This window comes from Ambystoma mexicanum, chromosome 8 (assembly GCF_040938575.1).
Source record: "Ambystoma mexicanum isolate Mex_15411 chromosome 8, UKY_AmexF1_1, whole genome shotgun sequence".
Lineage (NCBI taxonomy): Eukaryota > Metazoa > Chordata > Amphibia > Caudata > Ambystomatidae > Ambystoma > Ambystoma mexicanum.
In genome coordinates, this window is record NC_090929.1 from 442,149,805 (window position 1) to 442,169,038 (window position 19,234).

The 19,234-nt window shown below is 44.6% G+C and overlaps 1 protein-coding gene across 4 annotated transcripts in view; it reads left to right on the plus strand.

The window, feature by feature from the left end:
• CLSTN1 (calsyntenin 1) overlaps window positions 1-19,234 on the plus strand; it is an 842,090-nt gene that overhangs the window by 304,704 nt on the left and 518,152 nt on the right. For 2 of the 4 annotated variants that reach the window (XM_069610015.1, XM_069610017.1), the window contains exon 3: window positions 16,266-16,295. The exons of the other annotated variants lie outside the window; for them this stretch is intronic. In XM_069610015.1, the coding sequence (XP_069466116.1) occupies window positions 16,266-16,295 (30 nt within the window). The remainder of the gene's footprint in view (window positions 1-16,265; window positions 16,296-19,234) is intronic. 4 annotated transcript variants of the gene reach the window in all.

A 19,234-nucleotide genomic window follows, 5' to 3' on the forward strand; every position in this document is an offset into this window, starting at 1 on the left:
TATAACTGGGATTCCTTTTTTCTTTGAGGTGTCTCATGTTTAAGTTTATCCAACAATCCTGAGAAATCTATAAATGGAACTAGAAACTAGGGGTGTGTTCTGATATGGAGGTTATGCTTCTGGTGGCAAATCTCTAGGCTGTGGATACTTGATATTTGCTGGCAGACAGCATGATTGCCTCATTGACTTTCAAGAGTGATGGGGTTAGCACAATGGCGGCATCCCTGTGTCTAGTACCAAATGACCATTAGAAGTTTGGCTATCTGTGAATCTGAGAGATCAGAAATTTGGAAGATCTACTCATAACTGTGATGGTGGTAAAGGCATTAAAATGGTGGCATGGTGCGAATCTAGAATAAATTAGTCCACAGCCACTTCCCGCAAGTAACCCCAATACCAATGCATCCTTGATGGGAGGTTTGGGGGGAGCTGGAATAAGGGCATATCAATGCAAAGAATTGGTGCACAAGCAAAGCGGACCAGAAGGGGTGTAATTATGGCTGAAAGTCAAATGTATATAAATGTATCAAGGGATGAGGCTGAGGGATGCTATCGGTTTGTTTCAGAAAGTGCTGACCTGTAAGGTAGTCCACATCCGAACAGACATGACCAGGAGTACATTGCATCTTGCAGCCAGTGAGTTAAAGAGGGTGCAGAATTTTTGTGTTTCGTGTCCCTTCAAGACGCATCACTGCTCAGTTCAATACAGAATCACTCTGATCTCAGAGCAGATTTTACAAACTGAAGTCTGGTACATAGGCACATGTGTATACATGGGCAAAAATATTCTGTTCACCAACATGAGTGGGAAGTATTGGCGTATTCAAATACATTAGTTTGTGGCCAGGGGCATCTCAAGCTCCAAAACCTTGCAACACTGTGACAGAAGGCCATCTTCAAGGGTGGAATAGCCATAGCGTTTTCATTTTTAATGTTGAAATGATAATGGTTAATTGTTACCTAAAATGAGGTCTGCTAATCGGACCCCACTTTCATAATGTTCACTGCCCAAAATCATAACTTTCATATACCTTGCTGTGTCAGTCTTATGACATCCACAGCAGCTGTCCTACAGTGGCAGCAGAGCAGTGTCCAAGGTCACATGTGCATTCCTCAACACAGCTTCTGGAAGTGCCGACAGACAGAAGTGGCTTTTATAACTGTATGCACCTCTTGCACAAAATATAATGGGTTTCCCAGCAGCTTGTGGCAGATGAATATTTACATAGGCGCCATGTCTTGTTTTTAATATGGTGGCTAAGATTAGGTTATTTGTTCTACCCATGTCTATCCCTATAGCCCTCTTTCGGGTGGAGTTTGGTATTCATTCTACCCACTTCATAGTAATGATGAAAAAATGGATGTTAAATGAAATATTAAATCCCAGCAGGGGGCTTTCTCTTTGAAGTACTGAACATTATTTTTAATCGCAAACTGCTCTCAAGTTTTAATGGATGCCCCTCCCCCCCGCAGATAGTAGGACCCTATTGGATGAAATGGGATCCTCACTGAAAATTTTGACCTTTTTGATCTGTTCAAGGTAAAACGCGTACTTAGGACCTATGACTGGGTAAAATAGAATGACCTGGTGAGGAAATATAAATCATGTATTGAATACTGTAATATTTACAGGAAATGTAACACTTTACCGAATTACTTTAAAAGATGCCCAGATAAACATTTCCAGGAAATATTTTTACGGTTTAGACTAAAAGTGCTGTATGCATTAGAGATAGTAGGTCCTCGTCTGAGCATCCCAAAAAGTTTTAGGAGATGTCATTTATGCAAAGAAGGGGAAATGAAAACCTGGAAACACATAATCATGTAATGACAGAAAAATGGTTTGAGTAGAATACAATTGTTAAGTAGGTTTATAAATCACACGGGACGGGGCAGGTGTTTCCAAACAGCCTATGGACAAGAATTCTAATGATCTAGTGATCATAGCTGGAGTGCACTGTATTAAAGTTGTTTATAAGATTTTAGGGGAGAAGTAAAGGAATATGTATTGTGAGATGTAATGAAATGGTAAAGATGTTTTTTTAAATATAATATCTATAAAGGTTTTTTAAACTATATATACAATAAAAACATTAGTTTTACAGCCACAAGCATGTGATGCCATTTGTCAGCTTGCTGGATAGTGAATCATTCTTGACGGGTCCTGGTGTGTATTAAGTTGTCGGGGTGTACCATATCAACCATTTTGGGTCAAGCCCTGATGAATGCCCTCGTGTTGGCCCCCGTGAGGAGGGTTGTCACATTCCTTGGTCAACAGGAACACTCCCAGGGAGGTCCCTTGAGAAATGTTACATCAAAGAAATGTGTCACTACAGTGTCCACCTCAAAACAGAATGCCGATTACTGAAGACCTTTTGATGTAGGTGGAGTCAGAGCAGCCCAGAGGAAAGTTTCAGTCCGCGGGGTGGGGGAGGGGGGGCTGCTGTTCTTGCCATCTTGGATTTTTCTAGGGCTCCCAGATTCCTGTCTTCCCTCCCCAATCTCTGCAGACAAGGCACACAGGGTGTGGACATCAGAAGGCAACATCCATTTGTTAGGGCATCCTGTATTTGGATCCTTAGTAGTCTAGCTCTGGACCAATCTGTGGTACCATTTTCCCTATGTAAGGGTGCCTGTGAGACTCTCTTGATAATTGTTGCAACCTTTTGGAAAGATTCAATGGAACCTATTGTTAGTACTCCAAAGTCTTCTGCCAGAGAGGTGAATTCCAAGCAAGAGGGCAACTCTTCTCTCGAACAATTACAAGGGCCTGTTTGGGATGGCCCAACTGGCTGAAAAAGTACTACTGCAACTGAAAAACTGGTACTCTGGACCCTGCTACCTGGAATTGACCGATCCATGCCAGCAATTCTCCAGGTAAGCATTTGAAGTGAGAGTATTTTACTTCCTATTTTTTTTAAAGCTGAGAATAAAATCATTTTTTAGGGAATAAAAATAGAAGCTACATTCCCAAAGCGAGTAAAAATATGTTCTAACTGTAGAACTGAAATGATTTGTAATAAGTATTTCTTTGTACCAAGTTATTCATGCACATTAAAAGATGCTTTTTTATCTCTTCAGATCAGGCAGTAATACTTGTTTTTTTTTTCCTGTGGCCCTATATGCGCACTGCTAATGCAAATGTATCCATTGAGCTGCGCGGGTGAAAGCAGGATGAGAGACATGTCTGTGTCCTATTTTGCTGTGAGTAAATATTTTATATTTTGGGAGTATTTCCTCATTTATTTGGAGTAAAAGTGGCAGATTATACCCCTTATCTGTAGGGTTGTGTGCAGCAAGTGCTCTCTACAGAACGTCCTCGTCGAGAACGGCTGTAGAAAGAACTCTCCTTGCCGCAGAGACTTTGGGCTGAGGTTCATACTATCCAAATAACTCTGGAATCAACCCATGGCTCTCGCTGCAGCTCCAAACAGCCTCTATGCTGATGTGGGCAAATCGGACGCTGTGCACGCTCCTCCAAGAGAACCGCCCGAGTCCTCTTCGGCTGCGACTGTCTCTGCACCCGAGTTTTGCTCTACACTGAAACTTTGCCATGCCACATTTGATCTGCCTGTTTTCTAACGTTCCTAACTTGATATTGCCTGCCTGGTTACTAACTTCTTCGTGCTCAAAGCCATTGCTGCTGCAGTACCACAATGCCATATTGAGCCAGTGAAGCAAGTCATTTAAGGCCACAGAGTTTTCCAGTGCTGCCGACCTGACAATGCCTGCAATCCCCCAGTGTCTTTGACCGGCAAAGGACTGCATCTTTGGAAGGCAGTACCACACCTGTACTCTACCCTGGCGATGAATGCGCACAGGGTTTGATGCCGAAAGCCAGACTAACACTTTTCCCTGAAAGATGAGATCAAAAAGTATTTGACGTGGCCATGTCTGCCTTAAAGGACCTTAGAGAATTTTAAGTCGCATTATCTTTTGCAAGACATATTCACTAACTGAATTTTGTTTTTGAAAATCAAATTTTTATTGCAGTTTTATAAAGTTACATAGACACATTAACTCAAACAACCACCATAGTGAACTCCCCCGTGTCCCCTCTCTCCCGGCAGTATCCCTTACCGTTATATGTATATTGTAATTCGTTATTTATAACACGCTTAATACCCAGAGGTTTCTAAGTGCGGACCTGGGGATCGAACCTGTGCTGCTCCAAGTCGTCTTGCTTCCAAGGCGAGCACATTGCCCCTGGGCTTCCCCCCCGAGTTATGTGTATTATTACACCTTTTTGCACTACCCCTGGTGGCTGGGCCATCTCTACATCCTTCAACCTCGCCAAACGGCTGGTATTACATGGTAAATAGCAGCTATATCTCGTCTGTTGTCACTAGCCTTGTCCAACAACCTTGTTAGCCTTTCCTTGTCATAAATATCCCATACTTAGAGTTGCCATTCTCGTTTTGTAGTGCATCTGAGACCTCTTCCAGTATGGGGCTACACACCCCCTCACGTCCACGATTAGGGGGGTGTCATGTGGTTCAGAGACTTCTCCTTATCTCCCTCCCCTATTCCAAAGAAAACAAACAGTGGGGGACACGCGTCTTCTGATACCATCCAGGGCCTTTATCCATGCTAGGACCTCCTTCCAAAACCCCTGGATATGCCCCCCACATGTGACGTCGTCTCCAATCACTTGGCACCCTTTCCATCACCTTGCTTTCACTTAAGAGTACATTTTGGATAATTTGGCTGGGGTGTAGTGCCATTTATGGAAGAGCCTAATGGCTTGGGCCTTGTGGTTAAAGCGGTATAAAGTTCTTTCATCGACTGGTGCAATTTCGATGGATTTTATTACGAAAAAACTCGAAATATATAGGGGGTTGGAAAAGTGTATATATAAGGGGGTGGCAGGGTTGGGAATAGGTTAAAAAAAAAAATAGGGGATGGGGAGGTGGTTTGGGAGGGTGGGGAACCCCGCCCCCAAAAAATCTATTTCAATGAGTTTTTTTCGGCAAAACAAGTATTTAAAAAAAAAAAAATCGAAATTGCACCAGTGGATGAAATGACAGAACCGCTATCGAAGATGTATAGGCCTTCCTGCACATGAGTTGTCTGTGATCTCCACCCCCAGGTCCCACCCCCACTGGGTGTGCACAGAGGGTTCCTCCAGCAATGGTAAGAGATCAAATCTGTAGATTCCCCATTATGCTCACTATAATGTTGTATAACGTCTCTCAAGCACAAAGTACCTGCAGTTACAGAAGGTAAGAAATTCTGTGCGTTCAAGGGAACACCATTTAGCATAAGCATGTGTCCAAAGAATTTTCTAAAGGAGTGTCTGTGGTCACTGCTGACCAATGGGGGAAATGGTACCATGTTTACCGCTGTCCGAATAATGTGGTGTTGAAACGCCTACTCCAACTGTATGCTGGAAAATGGGGACCTTAGACAAAACTACTGTAGTGATCTCTTGAGGTAGTTTGATGAACTCTTTATTGCACATGGCACATCTGCTGGACTGGGCTTGGTAAGACCCTTGTTCTGGAATATATATATGCCCCATGGTTCTAACTGATCTGGCACTTGGCTTGATCAATTTTTCAATTTCTGTCTAACCTCAAGTTGTCGCACTTCCCTTTCGGCCACTTGACCCACAAGTGTCCACATTATCCTCCCTTCAGTCTTTGTCACTTCTCTAGCTAGTTATGTATGCCTATGATAACTAGAATCTCATTAATCTGACAGGAGTCTGTAAGAAGGAGCGTTCAACTTCAAAGACTGAAGTACATCAATCCAGGGTTTGGTGTGGTGTTACAGATTAAAAAACGAAATGGCAGCAATAGGGATAATGGCTACACTAACCATCTCTGCACTTTGGTCTGACAAGTTGTGACCTGCTTTTGAGTTTTTCCTGAAAGTTGACCAAAGTATTCCTATGTAGATGGGATTTCAGATTTCTGTAAGGATATAAAGTAGTTTGGCTTGTAGTTTTCTTCCTGCATAGTGTTCATCCAATCAGGTTTGTGCATCATCCTTGCATGTCAATCGGGCACACACTAATTGGATGAACACTTCTGTCACTTAAATTGTAGCACTGTTTCTGGTCCCTCCTTCCCTTTCCAGCCTCGTACCTGCAGTGAAAAAGTGCCCCATGCCATCTGACCGCTCCCTTTCAACTCCTGGTTACTCTCGGGCTGCTTCCTAGCTCTGTTTGAGATTAATGTTTTGTAGTGCCCAATACGGCAAGTGGATGCCGAAGGAAAGACTCTCAGAGCGAGCACTTATTGACGGTCCAGATCGGTAATTAATTGTATGATGCCCAACACACTGGTGGCTGTATTACAAATTCAGTTGGATAGGGAGAATTACTCAGTCGTAAGGAAGACATTCAGTGAATATCTTATTCGAAGGGATTGTGTCCTCCGACGTATTCCTCATCTTAGATATCTCCTTCCAGCTCTGCTGGCCTCGGAAAATTTTTTCACTAGAGGGCGCTGCGTGTCGACGTCCTCCAAGTCGATGTCCCTCGACAGCCGCCGTATCGACGCCGACATCATCCTGGCTATAAAGGCCGCGCGCAGCGCCCGTTGCTCAGTTCCGTTTTTCCGTGCTTACTCAGTGCCTCGGAATACCGTTACTCAGTTTTGTCAGAGTTAAACCTATTTACCTCGAGTTATTCGATCCGTACTCGATGGCTTCTTCGCCGGAACCGACAACTCCTCGATCCAGCTTCAAAAAATGCCGAGATTGTGGGAAAAAGATGTCGCTGACTGACCCTCACAGAGTTTGTCTGTGGTGTTTGGGAGCTGAACACCATTGTTCGGAGTGCGAGGACTGTATGTCCATGACAGCTAAGGCCCTGAAGGAGCGTAGGGGGAAGCTGGAGAAAGGTAAGACTTTTAAAGCTTCTTCTTCCTCGACGAAGTCGACATTCTTCTCCTCGTCACCATTCGCACTCCAGATCTCGGAGTGGGTCTCATCACTCCTCGAGATCGAAGCACTCGAAGAGGAGACGTCGAAGATCCCCTTCTCCGTCTTCCTCTTCCTCTGTTTCGCTAAAGAGAATCCCGTGCCCCACGAAACATAGTTCCCGGGCTGAATGGGAGGAATTCCGCAAAAATATGATGAAATCACGCTTTCGGGGCCGATTATGACAAGTTCGGCACCCTCTGCCTTGGAAATGGGGTTTACACCCTTTGAGTTCAGAACAATTGAGAACCATGTCCTCAATTATGGAAGAGAGTGAATTGTCTGAACAGGAAGACACATTTGAGTTGCAGGGACCTGTAACCCCAATTAGAGAGGAATTTCCCTCTGAAGAACGCAGGTTAAAGGATCTTCATGATTCCTTACATGAGGCAAGTGGGTTAGACACCTCCCCTGAGGTGGAGTTTGCTAGGCCAGACCCGGGGGAACATGCTGAAACTCCCTATAGAGCCTTAATGGCCAGGATCACAGAGTTTATGGGGTGGTCTGCACCCTCACAATCTTTCCAACAAGATGACCTCACGGATATTCTTGAAAAAGGCCCACAGGAGGATCCTGTGGTGCCTTTTCATAAAGCTCTTCAGAGGAAGATCATGACAAACTGGGAAACCCCAGATGTCGTACCGGCAGTAAATAAAAAACTGTCTACAAAGTACAGGGTATCCTCTACAGACCCGGAGTTTTTGTCTAAACATCCATCCCCAGAAAGTCTGGTGGTACAGGCAGCATCCTCTACCGATGTCAAAACGGCTTATCCTACCGTCCCACAGGACAGGGACGATAAAAAATATGATACTATGGCAAAGAAAGTTTTTTCGGCATGTAGCATGGCGTTAAAATCTGTTAATGCTACTTGCACCCTTGCTAGATTCAGCCATACACTTTGGGAGTGTGCTTCTACAGCGGCTGACTGCATCCCGGAGGGAGAAGAAAGGGATGCGTTCCTGAATATTATACAGGACGGTAAAGACGCTATGTGCGAATCCCTCCAGACGGGCATTGATTCGGCTGACAGTATCAGCAGAGCAATGGCGGCAAGTACAACAACCAGGAGATTCGCTTGGTTGAGAAAGTCTGGTTTTGCCCCAGATGTGCAAGCCAGGCTCTTGAACATGCCATTCGATGGCTCTTATTTGTTCGGGAAAAAGGCGGATGACAGTTTAGAGAAACTGCAAACTTCAAAGGCAGCAGCCAAATCCCTAGGCGCTGCAATCCGTCAGACACCTTTTCGTCCCACAGGAACCTCTGCGAGGGGCAAGTCCTTTCGCTTCTACTCCACATTCGGAAGAGGTAGAGGACGACCGGCTCAAAGGGAACAAAGAAGAACTACCCGAGGTGGACGGGGTAGATATTCAAAAGCCGCAGCAACAGCAGGTGCCTCTTTACCATCGACATCTGCATCAGCCGCCCCAAAACCACTCTGAGGACTTCTCTCACAGGACACCTGTAGGAAAGGTTGACTCAACATCTGGCGGTATGGCAGGCTATCACGTCAGATGCTTGGGCATTGGAGACAGTTGCCCAAGGTTACTGCCTACCTTTCCTACGTATACCTCAGAGTCATCCACCGGGGATCAGCTCTCAGAAAGCTCCAGATCCGCTCCTCTTGCAGGAAATTTTGGACCTGCTAGAGAAAGGTGCCATAGAACCGGTACCTGTAGCGGAGAGGAACAAGGGCTGGTACTCCCCTTACTTTCTCATTCCAAAGAAAGACGGAGGACTGAGACCCATCTTGGACTTGCGTGAATTGAACAAATTCCTCAGGAAAAAGAAATTCAAGATGGTCACTCTTTCTCAGATCCTCCAGGCCCTTCAGTTCCAGGACTGGTTGGTATCTCTGGACCTTCAGGACGCTTATTTCCATGTGCCTATCCATCTCAAACACAGGAAATACCTGAAGTTCGCAATTGGCAACTCTCACTATCAATTTCGAGTGCTGCCATTTGGGCTGACCTCCGCCCTGAGGGTCTTCAAGTAAATGTCGGTAGTGGCGGCAAGTCTAAGGAGGGAAGGGATTCACGTCTACCCCTACCTGGACGATTGGTTGATCAGGGCTGTTTCTTCGGAACAAGCTCAGATCCAGCTAAATCACGTGTGCCACTCCCTTCACAGACTGGGCTTCTCCCTCAATTTAAAAAAGTCACAAATGATACCATCGCAGAGACTCCAGTTCATAGGAGCGATCCTGGACACTTCCCTGGGAAAAGCCTCGCCACCAGAGGTGAGGGCTCAAGATATTCTACAGATGGTTACCAAGTTCAAACATGCCCAACGTCTCCCAGCCTTCGACTTTTTGAGGTTGCTAGGCCTCATGGCATCCTGCATTTTCCAAGTGCCAGAGGCTCGCCTGAGAATGAGATCCCTCCAGTGGGCGCTGAGGACTCAGTGGTCACAATTCTCAGGGAGAATGACAGATCTTCTTCAGGTTCCCAACAGGGTGGCTCGAGACCTTCAGTGGTGGGCCTGTCAGGAGAACATTCTGAAAGGAGAACAGTTTTGGCAACCCTGGCCGGAGATAACAGTAGTCACGGATGCCTCACTCACGGGGTGGGGAGCCCACGCCAACGACTTGACCATCAGCGGTTGTTGGTCTCCATCGGAGTCCAGACTAGATATCAACCTGTTAGAGCTGAGAGCCATCAGACTTGCGCTGAAGGCGTTCCTGCCAGCTGTACAAGGGAAAAACGTCCTGATAATGACGGACAAAACGGTGGCCATGCACTACCTCAACAAAAGAGGAGGCGTAGGATCACTGCCCCTGTGCAGAGAGGCAATGCAGCTCTGGTTTTGGGCAATCCAAGAAGGAATCTCTCTATCGGCAGTTCACCTTGCCGGAGAGAAGAACTTGACAGCGGACGCTCTGAGCAGGCAGAGCACAGTCTCCCACGAGTGGGAGCTAGCTCAGGAAGTCCTTCAAGAGATCTTCGCCCTTTGGGGAACCCCTCAGGTAGATCTGTTCGCCACCAGCCTCAACAGGAACTGCGATCTGTTCTGCTCAAGGGAATTTCCCCCGAGAGGAGCTCTGGGAGACGCGTTCATAGTGGACTGGTAGTTTCCGCTTCTGTACGCGTTCCCACCGGTCCCTGTTATTCCTCAAATGATCAGGAGGTTGAGAAGATTTCGGAGAACCATGATCCTAATTGCCCCGGATTGGGCCAGGAGAACGTGGTACCCCGACCTTCTAGACTTGTCCATCTGCCCTCCAATTCGACTTCCACTCAGAGAGAACCTACTCTCACAGAAGGGAGGTCAGGTTCTCCATCCAGACATCAAAACCCTCAACCTTCACGCTTGGCTTCTGAAAGGCTGAGGTACAAGGATTGGGACCTCCCTGATGATGTTATGGAGGTGTTGCTTTCGGCAAGGAGACCAGCAACAAAGTTTTTATACCGCTGCCGTTGGAACAGATTTCGCAGCTGGTGTAGAGAACAGAATATCAACCCTTTTTCATGTGGTACACCAATGGTTTTGTCCTTCCTACTATATTTGGCAAATTCAGGCCTTCAAGTTGGCACCATTAAGGGCTATCTCGCAGCGCTATCCATCTTTAAGCGCACTGCGGAAGAACCATCCTTTTTCAAGTTACCCTTGGTAATACAATTTCTAAAGGGGTTAACCAATGTTTATCCCCCAAGACCATTCCAAGTTCCCCTATGGGATTTAAACTTAGTCCTAACTTTCCTGATGGGCACACCTTTGGAACCACTCCATTCTTGTTTGTTACGATTCCTTACCCTTAAAACTGTTTTATTAATAGCACTTACATATGCTAGAAGGGTGAGCGAATTACAAGCTCTTTCTTGTAAACCCCCTTACACTATCTTTCACAAAGACAAAGTTGTCCTGCAAGTGAAGCCTAATTTCCTCCCAAAGGTGGTTTCTGAATTTCATATCACTCAGAAGATTACTCTACCATCTTTCTATCCTCCTCCTCACCTGGGGAAAGAGGAAGAGAGGTTACACAGGCTAGACCCTAGAAGGGCTTTAAGTTTTTACATCAGTAGACTAGCCAGGATAAGACAGGCAGACCAGCTGTTTGTAGGTTACACAGGTCACAAGCTGGGGTTACCAATAACTAAGCAGACCATTTCCAGATGGATAATTCTAGCCATTCTGGAATGTTATAAACTGGCAGGAAAAGAGCCCCCTCAAAACCTTAGGGCTCATTCGACCAGAGGTATTGCAGCTTCATCGGCCCTCAAAAGAGGTGTGCCGGTTAAAGACATCTGTGCGGCCGCTACATGGTCGTCTGTCCATACCTTTACACGATTTTACAACTTGGATTCCTCCTCCAGTCAAGAGACTAGGTTTGGAAGGGCTGTACTGCATTCTATTCATCAACAGAAGACCGCATGAAGTCAGTACTCCCTCCTCCAATAATAGAATACTGCTATGGGAGCCTATCTAAGATGAGGAATACGTCGGAGGACACAATCCCTCTGAAGAACAAGTTACTTCTTACCTTGTAACGTTCTTTCGACGGGATGTTCCTCCGACGTATTCCTCATCGACCCTCCCATCCATCCCCGCAGTTCTACTTCCCTTGTTGTTGCAGCTTACGCTCCTTCAGGGTGATTAGTTTAGTCCAGAAAGCATTATTGTGGGCTACAAAACGGAAATGAGCAACGGGCACTGCGCGCAGACTTTATAGCCAGGATGACGTCGGCGTCGATACGGCGGCTGTCGAGGGACATCGACTCGGAGGACGTCGACGCGTAGCGCCCTCTAGTGAAAAAATTTTCCGAGGCCAGCAGAGCTGGAAGGAGATATCTAAGATGAGGAATACGTCGGAGGAACATCCCGTCGAAAGAACGTTACAAGGTAAGAAGTAACTTGTTCTTCTCCTCCTGCTCATTGTTATGCAATAACTCTGGATGCAGTTTCACGTCTGTTTCAAATTTACTTAAGAATAATATGTCTGGTCATATAAAGTGAAGACAAAAGTATCATTTTTTCTCTCGTGAGGGATGCCAGGTATCCAGTTGTTTTAACCAGTGGTTGAAACTAGTCAACGACAATCTAATGAAATAAATATGGTGTATTTGTATTTTGTATTTTATTTATTTCTATAGCGCACCAGGCCCAGGGGCAACCGGGCGCTTAACTTAGTTACAACAAGATGAAGGCAAGACAAGGCATGTGACAGAGTATTACAGGAGTATTACAAGAAGTTTTACAAAAATTTACAAAGTATACATTCAAGCGCATATAGATAAGGCAGAGATATACAGGATAGTTAATAATGGTTGCAAAGTAGGTCAAAGTGCAAGTAGGGCAGTAAGCTGGTATTAGCTGTCTTGGGAGGATAGCCAAGCTTTGGTAAGGTGTTTGAATTTCAGGAAGGAAGGTTCTGCTCTAAGGTCATTGGGGAGTGAGTTCCAAAGTTTGGCTGCCAGGATGGGGAAGCTGGTTCCACCTGATCTTTGGAGATTAAAACGCGGGATGACAAGGCAGTTGGCTTGGGCTGCTCTGCGAGGTCTGGTGGAATTGTGGAAAGAGAATCTGTTTGCCAGGTAACGAGGGGCTTGGTTGTGGAGGCATTTGTGTGTGAGAGCCAGGGACTTCAAGGAGATGCGATGTGGGATAGAGAGCCAGTGCAGGTTGCGCCTGGTGTCGGATATATGCTGGCGCCTAGGAATGTTAAGGGCCGCTCTGATCGCATTGTTTTGGACAATTTGTAGCTTGTTTAAGTTGCGGAGATTAGTACCTAGGTAGAGGGCATTACAGTAGTCGACCTTGGATAGTACGAGGGTCCTGGCCAAGGTTACGCAGTTGGCAGTGGTTAGGAATGGGCGACAGGCGGTGATGAGCTTGCAAGTATACGCTGCTGCAGATGAGACTGCGTTGGACTGTCTAGTCAAGGATAGGGTTGAGTCGATGTAAATCCCTAAGGTTTTCGTGTCCTTGGCAATAGGGATGGTGTTCCCATCAATGGTGAAAGACTTGAAAGCAGGGTCGAGTTTAGTGAGTTTTTGTGGTGAACCAAGAATGAGGAGCTCTGTCTTCATCGTTTAGGCAGAGGCCGTGTTGGGCCATCCACGCTTGGATGACCTGGTAGATGGCGTTGATGGCACGGGAGTCAGTTGTGTAGTCTCCTGTGATGGGGATTAGTATCTGTGTGTCGTCAGCGTAATTGGTATACGTGACGCCCAAATGGTCCAGAATATCGAAAAGGGGTTTGGTAAACACGTTATATAACGTGGGCGAGACACAAGACCCTTGGGGCACACCACAAGAGACCGGAGCGGGTGGTGCGGCCGCAAGTGGGGAAAACACGCGCATAGATCTATTATCCAGGAAGGATCTGATCCAAGTAGTGGCATTTTCTGAGAAATGTGCGGCTGATTTGAGGTGATGGCAAAGAATTTTGTGATTGACAAGATCAAAAGCAGCAGAGAGGTCCAGGAGAAGTAATGACGCCAGTTTGCCTTTGTCTTTGAGCTCTTCGATCTGCGTTTTTAAATCGATAAGGGCGGTCTCAGTGCCATGGCGAGGCCGGAACCCTGATTGCCTGAGTCCCAGAAGTTTATTAGATTCAAGGTATTCCTGAATTTGTAGGTAGGCCGCGCGGTCAAGGATTTTTAGTAAAAAAGGTACAGTGGTAATTGGTCTGTAGTTAGTGGGTATGCTGGGATCCAGGGTAGGTTTTTTCAGAAGCGGGATGACCCACGCATCCTTAAGATTGTCCGGTACAATCCCAGAGCTGAAGGAGGAGTTGATGAGCGTAGTGATGAATGGAGCTAGGTCGTGAGCTGCTTCCTTAATAATAGGTGCAGGACAGAGGTCACCCTGACAATTGGAAGGTTTAAGGCTAGTGATGATCTTTTCCACTTCGAAAATGGAGAGAGGAGAGAAGCTAAAAGGAGTCAGAGAGTCTGTGCTAGAGAGGTTTGTGGTAGGTATAGGGATCTGTAGAGGGTAGGATTGAAGGCTAGATTGTTTGTTGTTGATTTTAATTTGGAGAGTGGCAATCTTACCTAGGAGAGCTTCTTGGATTTTGGAGCACCAGGTGCTATCTTTGGTACAAGTGTCAGGTGGAGTAGCAGGAGTTTCAAGTTCTTTTAAAATTTTAAACAATTCTTTGGTGTTAGATTTGGCTTGTTCGATACGTTTGTTGTATGCATTTGATTTACACTTGCACAAATGTATTTGTGTTTTGGAATATACTACATTTTTGAATTGTTTGTTTTGATGTATCGTCCAAAACTCCTAACTCCAGTCTTTGTATTAACTGAAAAGTAAATGTCGTAGTTGCAGCAGCAACATGATGAATTCAGAATATAATAAAATGTAAATTTGACACAATCTCATACAATTAATATCTTGAGTTCCCTTGGCTGTATCTGTTAGTTGCAATTACTTTGAAAATTCTCAGGTTGCCCTCTACCTACATGTGTGGCTGCCGGATGGCCCATGTGCATGAAATGCTATTGCTCCAATTCTATTTTGCAAGGAAAGACATTACTCTGTTCCATCTGTCTAAGAAATGCCACAGAAACGACTTGAGATAAATGTGAATGACTTGATGAGCCCCATGCATAACACATGGTATATTTAAATCCTTCTTGCACAGTGAATTGATTCCCAGCACAGTTCCCCAAATCCCTCGTCATGCATTGAATTGGGTTCAGTGGTGGAATTAAGGGGGCAGAGGGGTAGTGACCCCCCTTTGAAGCCCCCTTCCCTCATGTCCTGAGTACTCTACTCTGATCCCCAAATCACTCCTCCATGTCCCTTAGCAGGACACATCCAAAGCACAAACTACAACTTGGAAAGTCTCTACAGTTGTCTTTATATCACCTTGGTAATGTTGGTGGGGCATGTTTGAGACTGAGGTCTAAGTGCTGGAATTTGATGCAAGTCACAACTGGGAGAAGTGGTACAAAGTAAGTTTGATAAGACTGCTTGAGCCTTTAACCTGCATATCTGGTTAAATGCAAGAAGTGTACTACTTATTAATCTATGCAATGCATGTGAATCTAGAACTAATATCACCCAGCAATGCAAAACTACAATGTTAACCTGCAACTGTGGTTGCTGAATGCTGGTTTTAGATTGACAGGCGACCATACTGGGGCATGATCCATTATGGGGGTTCAAGTCTAGATCATAAAAAGTGAACTTATTAAACTCCGGAGGAAGATCTCGCAATTCTTTTTAAAGACCTATTACAAGTCGATTCTTGCCACAGCTAATAGATGTCCGGAGTTTGCCAAGTATATTTACCTACAAAATGATGTTCAGCTGCAAAACAGTTGTTACAGGTAAGGTTATTTGTCTTTTTATATTGGATTATAAACCTGCCTCTGTTATGCCAACTAGGTGGTTTTCCGTGGGAAACAAATCTTTCCTTTTTGGTAAATCATTTAGTCCGCGCTCCCAAGTTGTTTTACTGCCCTGTTATTCCAGTAGTGTAGTGCTTAATTATGGTAGTTGGCATGATATGTCATAACTTCACTCCACTGAAGTAGCAGTTTAACTAATTCATGAATTCATCTGCACTGCTCATGCAAATGTATTAGTCTCCCATCTCCAGCCTTTGAAGGTGTTAGTTTGACAAACGCACAAAGCACATTCATAATGTGGTGATAACGTACTCAGTACATTTTAAGCCAGTAATGGTGCTTTTGGACTGGCATGCACAAGTTCACCATGGTTTATTATCCCATCTCTCCCAGCCACACTCTTCACACCCTATAGAGTGCATTGCTTTTACGCTATTTAATATGCAAGTCATTGTGTTTGGAGAAGTGTACTTTAATTATGTTTCACTAGGCCTAATAGCATGACCCTGAAACAGTGTTGCACAGCATGCCATGAACGAGAAGAAAATCAGTGGTCACCAGGCAAAAGTCTGTACGGTACACTGGGGTCTTGTTTAGGAATAGTGGACTTCTAATTTTAAAACTGATCTCTATACGATGCCATTGCATGCTGTGCCAAAGATGTCAAATGCCTCGCAGGAGGATCCGATGTGGCGTTTATGGGGTAGAGAGTTCCCAAAGTGCCAAGAGAAATGGAAAGGAAACCTACATCCATGTAGGATGCAGAAACTGTTAGTATTGTTCATGGTCAAAGACGCACGCAAAACAATGTTTGTAGTGACACTGCATAGGTTCACCTGGCATGCATTATCTTGACAAGCTATTGGTAAGTAAATGAATACTAGTGGAGTTCCAGTTGTGTTCTGCAACCACGGTTGCCTGCTGCTTCTGCATCGATGTATCCAACACTGTTCTCTGACCATTTCCTCCTGTTTGTGCTGCTCTCTGATCTGTCCTGTATGACTGACTTGGGTTTATCTTTTCTCCCCCCTTTAGAGAGTTTTGAGGTGACTGTCACCAAAGAAGGTGATGAAGGGCTCTTTCTATCCCTTTTATGGCTATTAACCCACTAACATTGTTTATGAAATGGGGAATCAGTACTCGAACAGAAGATCCTGTCATGCTCTCACCCCATTTTATGCTCCCAGTTTATTTATATTTTCAAGTTGATCTTGATGGAAATTGTTATGTGACCAAACCCTTTGGTTAGAAATAACGGTCCTCAGACATCCATTTAAACATCTTTCTGAAAGTGAGGCAGGTTGTAGATGTGTTTTGTGAATGTAGCGGCCTGTTTTTTAAAAATATTTATTTCTTTTTTTGGCCCCTTGGGCCTTTTCTGTTAAACAAAGTCTGTCCATCTCCTATCAATTAGAGATTAAAACAAGATCACTGTACAGTATCAGAATAATGCATTTGGAAGATCTAACTGGTTAATACCTTCCGTGAATTGCAATGGGCTTCCTAGCTCTTCTGTCTTCCCTGGCAGATGCTGGCTGAGGAGGTTCCTCTTCCTCATGGTAGCCAATGATTTGTTAGTGTACATGAAGGAGTGTCCTACATGTTTGAGAACTCTCTGCTCCTTCCATCAACTGGAGAGGGCTGCTTCTACTCTTTTACCACATGTGTACCGTGAAATACAATTTTTGTTTTGGGTAGTTTGTGGCACTGCGTTTGGTTCTACGAAGCTGTCTCTAGAGCCTAGCCATTGCTACTTCAGGATAGACCCAAGATTGCATTTTGAACCGCTTTCTTTCCCTCTAGAACTAGGTCAGTGGCCGGTTTACAATAGTAATATTGTCCTGCTGCAAGAGCGCATTTGCAGTTGGTTATTGACTGGGAAGAACGATCATGTCACACTGCTGCTCAAACTATCTGAGATTATCCTCCAACAAGGCCGAAATTGCATACATTTGGTGTTTCTTCATAGTTGTACCTTTTTGAGATTCGAATTAGGTATGCCGTATTAGTGCCCACAGGAACACCCCTTATCTTTACCTCCTTCAGATGCTGCTAGACACCACATTAAAGTGCTTGCCAGCTGCTGCAGATGTTGCATTGTCTGACAGCCCCATGCCCATACGATGGCCACTATATAAGAAAAATTGAGCTTCTACAGGTTTTCTTTTTATAGACCAGTTCCCCTTAAACCACTCGCTAATTGTGGCTAATGAAGTCACAGGGCGCTGTTTTCTTTTGTGAGTATTCATTTTGAGAGCTGTTATTAGTGCAGGATCTTCACACTAGACCCCTCTTGGAAGATCAATTGTACTCCCGTTTGTTCTTTGGGCGCCAATATTTGTTCTGTTATTGAATATTACAGCTCGTTCTGTTTGCCTTTTCCAGAAAACACTCCACTCCTATTAGGTTGAGCTGAAATCCTCTAAGCTTAAGATAATCACACCTGTTCAGTGGTTGCCTGTAATGGCATCTGTGGAAGATGTGCTGTGCATCCACTTCTTTGGACAGGTGCTGTCTCCCATGAAAAATATACAGGAGTTTCTCGTGCTTGATCCGAGTTGACATTACAAGTTACTTAAAAAGCACCAAGCAATTTTTCTAAATGGTTAGAAGCAGATACGTGTCTTGCTTTAGGGTTTTATCATTTCAGAAGGAAATCTCTAGAAATATAGAAACTGGTGCGTGGGGCAAAAAATATTTTGGGAAGGTTTTTACAGGTTGACAGTTTTCCACATAAGCCACTTGTTGAAGGTGTGCTAATTGGATTTTTAATGAATCACCCATCTCTTTTAAACAAACTCTTAAAAAAAGCTCCTTCCGTCTCCTCGTTAATTTCCATGGGAACCTTTCAATGATATTTGAAGAATAATTTGCTCTTTCTTAAATGGGCTTTGACCCAACCAGGTCCACAAACGAAAGTACACTGTTGCTTTGCTGTTTTTTTAATTGCTGTGCCAGAACAGCCAAGCTTATAGAGGTATTTCTGTCATTGTTGGATTTTGAGCATCAATTTGTGATGTGGGTTCTCTGCTCCACTCCAAGCAATTACAGACTATTTCTGTCTCCTCTAAAATCTTATTGGTTTAAAGAAGACATCTGCTCTGTGAGCTGACTCACATATTTTGGTGGAATGAAGGGGCTTCTGCCCGAGTAAAGTTGTCTTTAGGATCACAGATTGTATCAGTTTGGCTTTGCATCTCTTAGGGAGAAGCCATACCATACGAGAACATCCCCCCTCATAAGGGCACTCAATTCGGAAATTCCAGGCAAATCTCTGCTGAGCAACAATAAAGGGTCAGCCAGGCATGCATATGTATACTCCTCTCTGGTACAGCACAGAGCTCAAATGTAAATGATGTCCACCCGAGTAATTGCAGTCTATGGAGCAGGCTATTTGTCTTTTATTTGTCCTCCGTTGAGGATTTCTCGCACTGTTGACCAAGTACAGAAAGGAGGCCCAGTGATGCCATTTGTTCCATGTACTAGTGAAGTATTGCGCATAGTACAGGCAGTCATGATTTTGTATAGATGTTTATTAGGCAGAGGATACATTTGATTTATCTACCCGTGAAACACCTAAATGCTTCATGGTGAAAGTTTCTTGCGCTTGTTGAAATGGATGTCTGAAATGCTGATATTTCTATCATTCTCATCCAGTGGTTTCATTTTTTTGGTTCCCTAATTTTAGCCAGGTCTATTACACAGGAAGACTTTTTCCACCCTCTTTTTGGAACTTTTTTGACAGAATTACTGTATTATAGTGCTGAATCTTTTAACTTAAGCTGCTCTCAACTCCTAACACTGCATTTTCTGCTCTGGTCAAAAAAATGCATGGAGTGGCCCAGCTATTCCCAGTAGCTTGGCTTAGATCTACCTTGGCTGTGTGCTGCTAAGATCTACTGTCGCCCTAGTCCCCGCCCCAGTCTCCCCCAAGTACTCCTGTGAAATGCCTGTCTACATATATTCTTTTCTCTTTTGTATTCCTGCATGACTGGATGCAATTA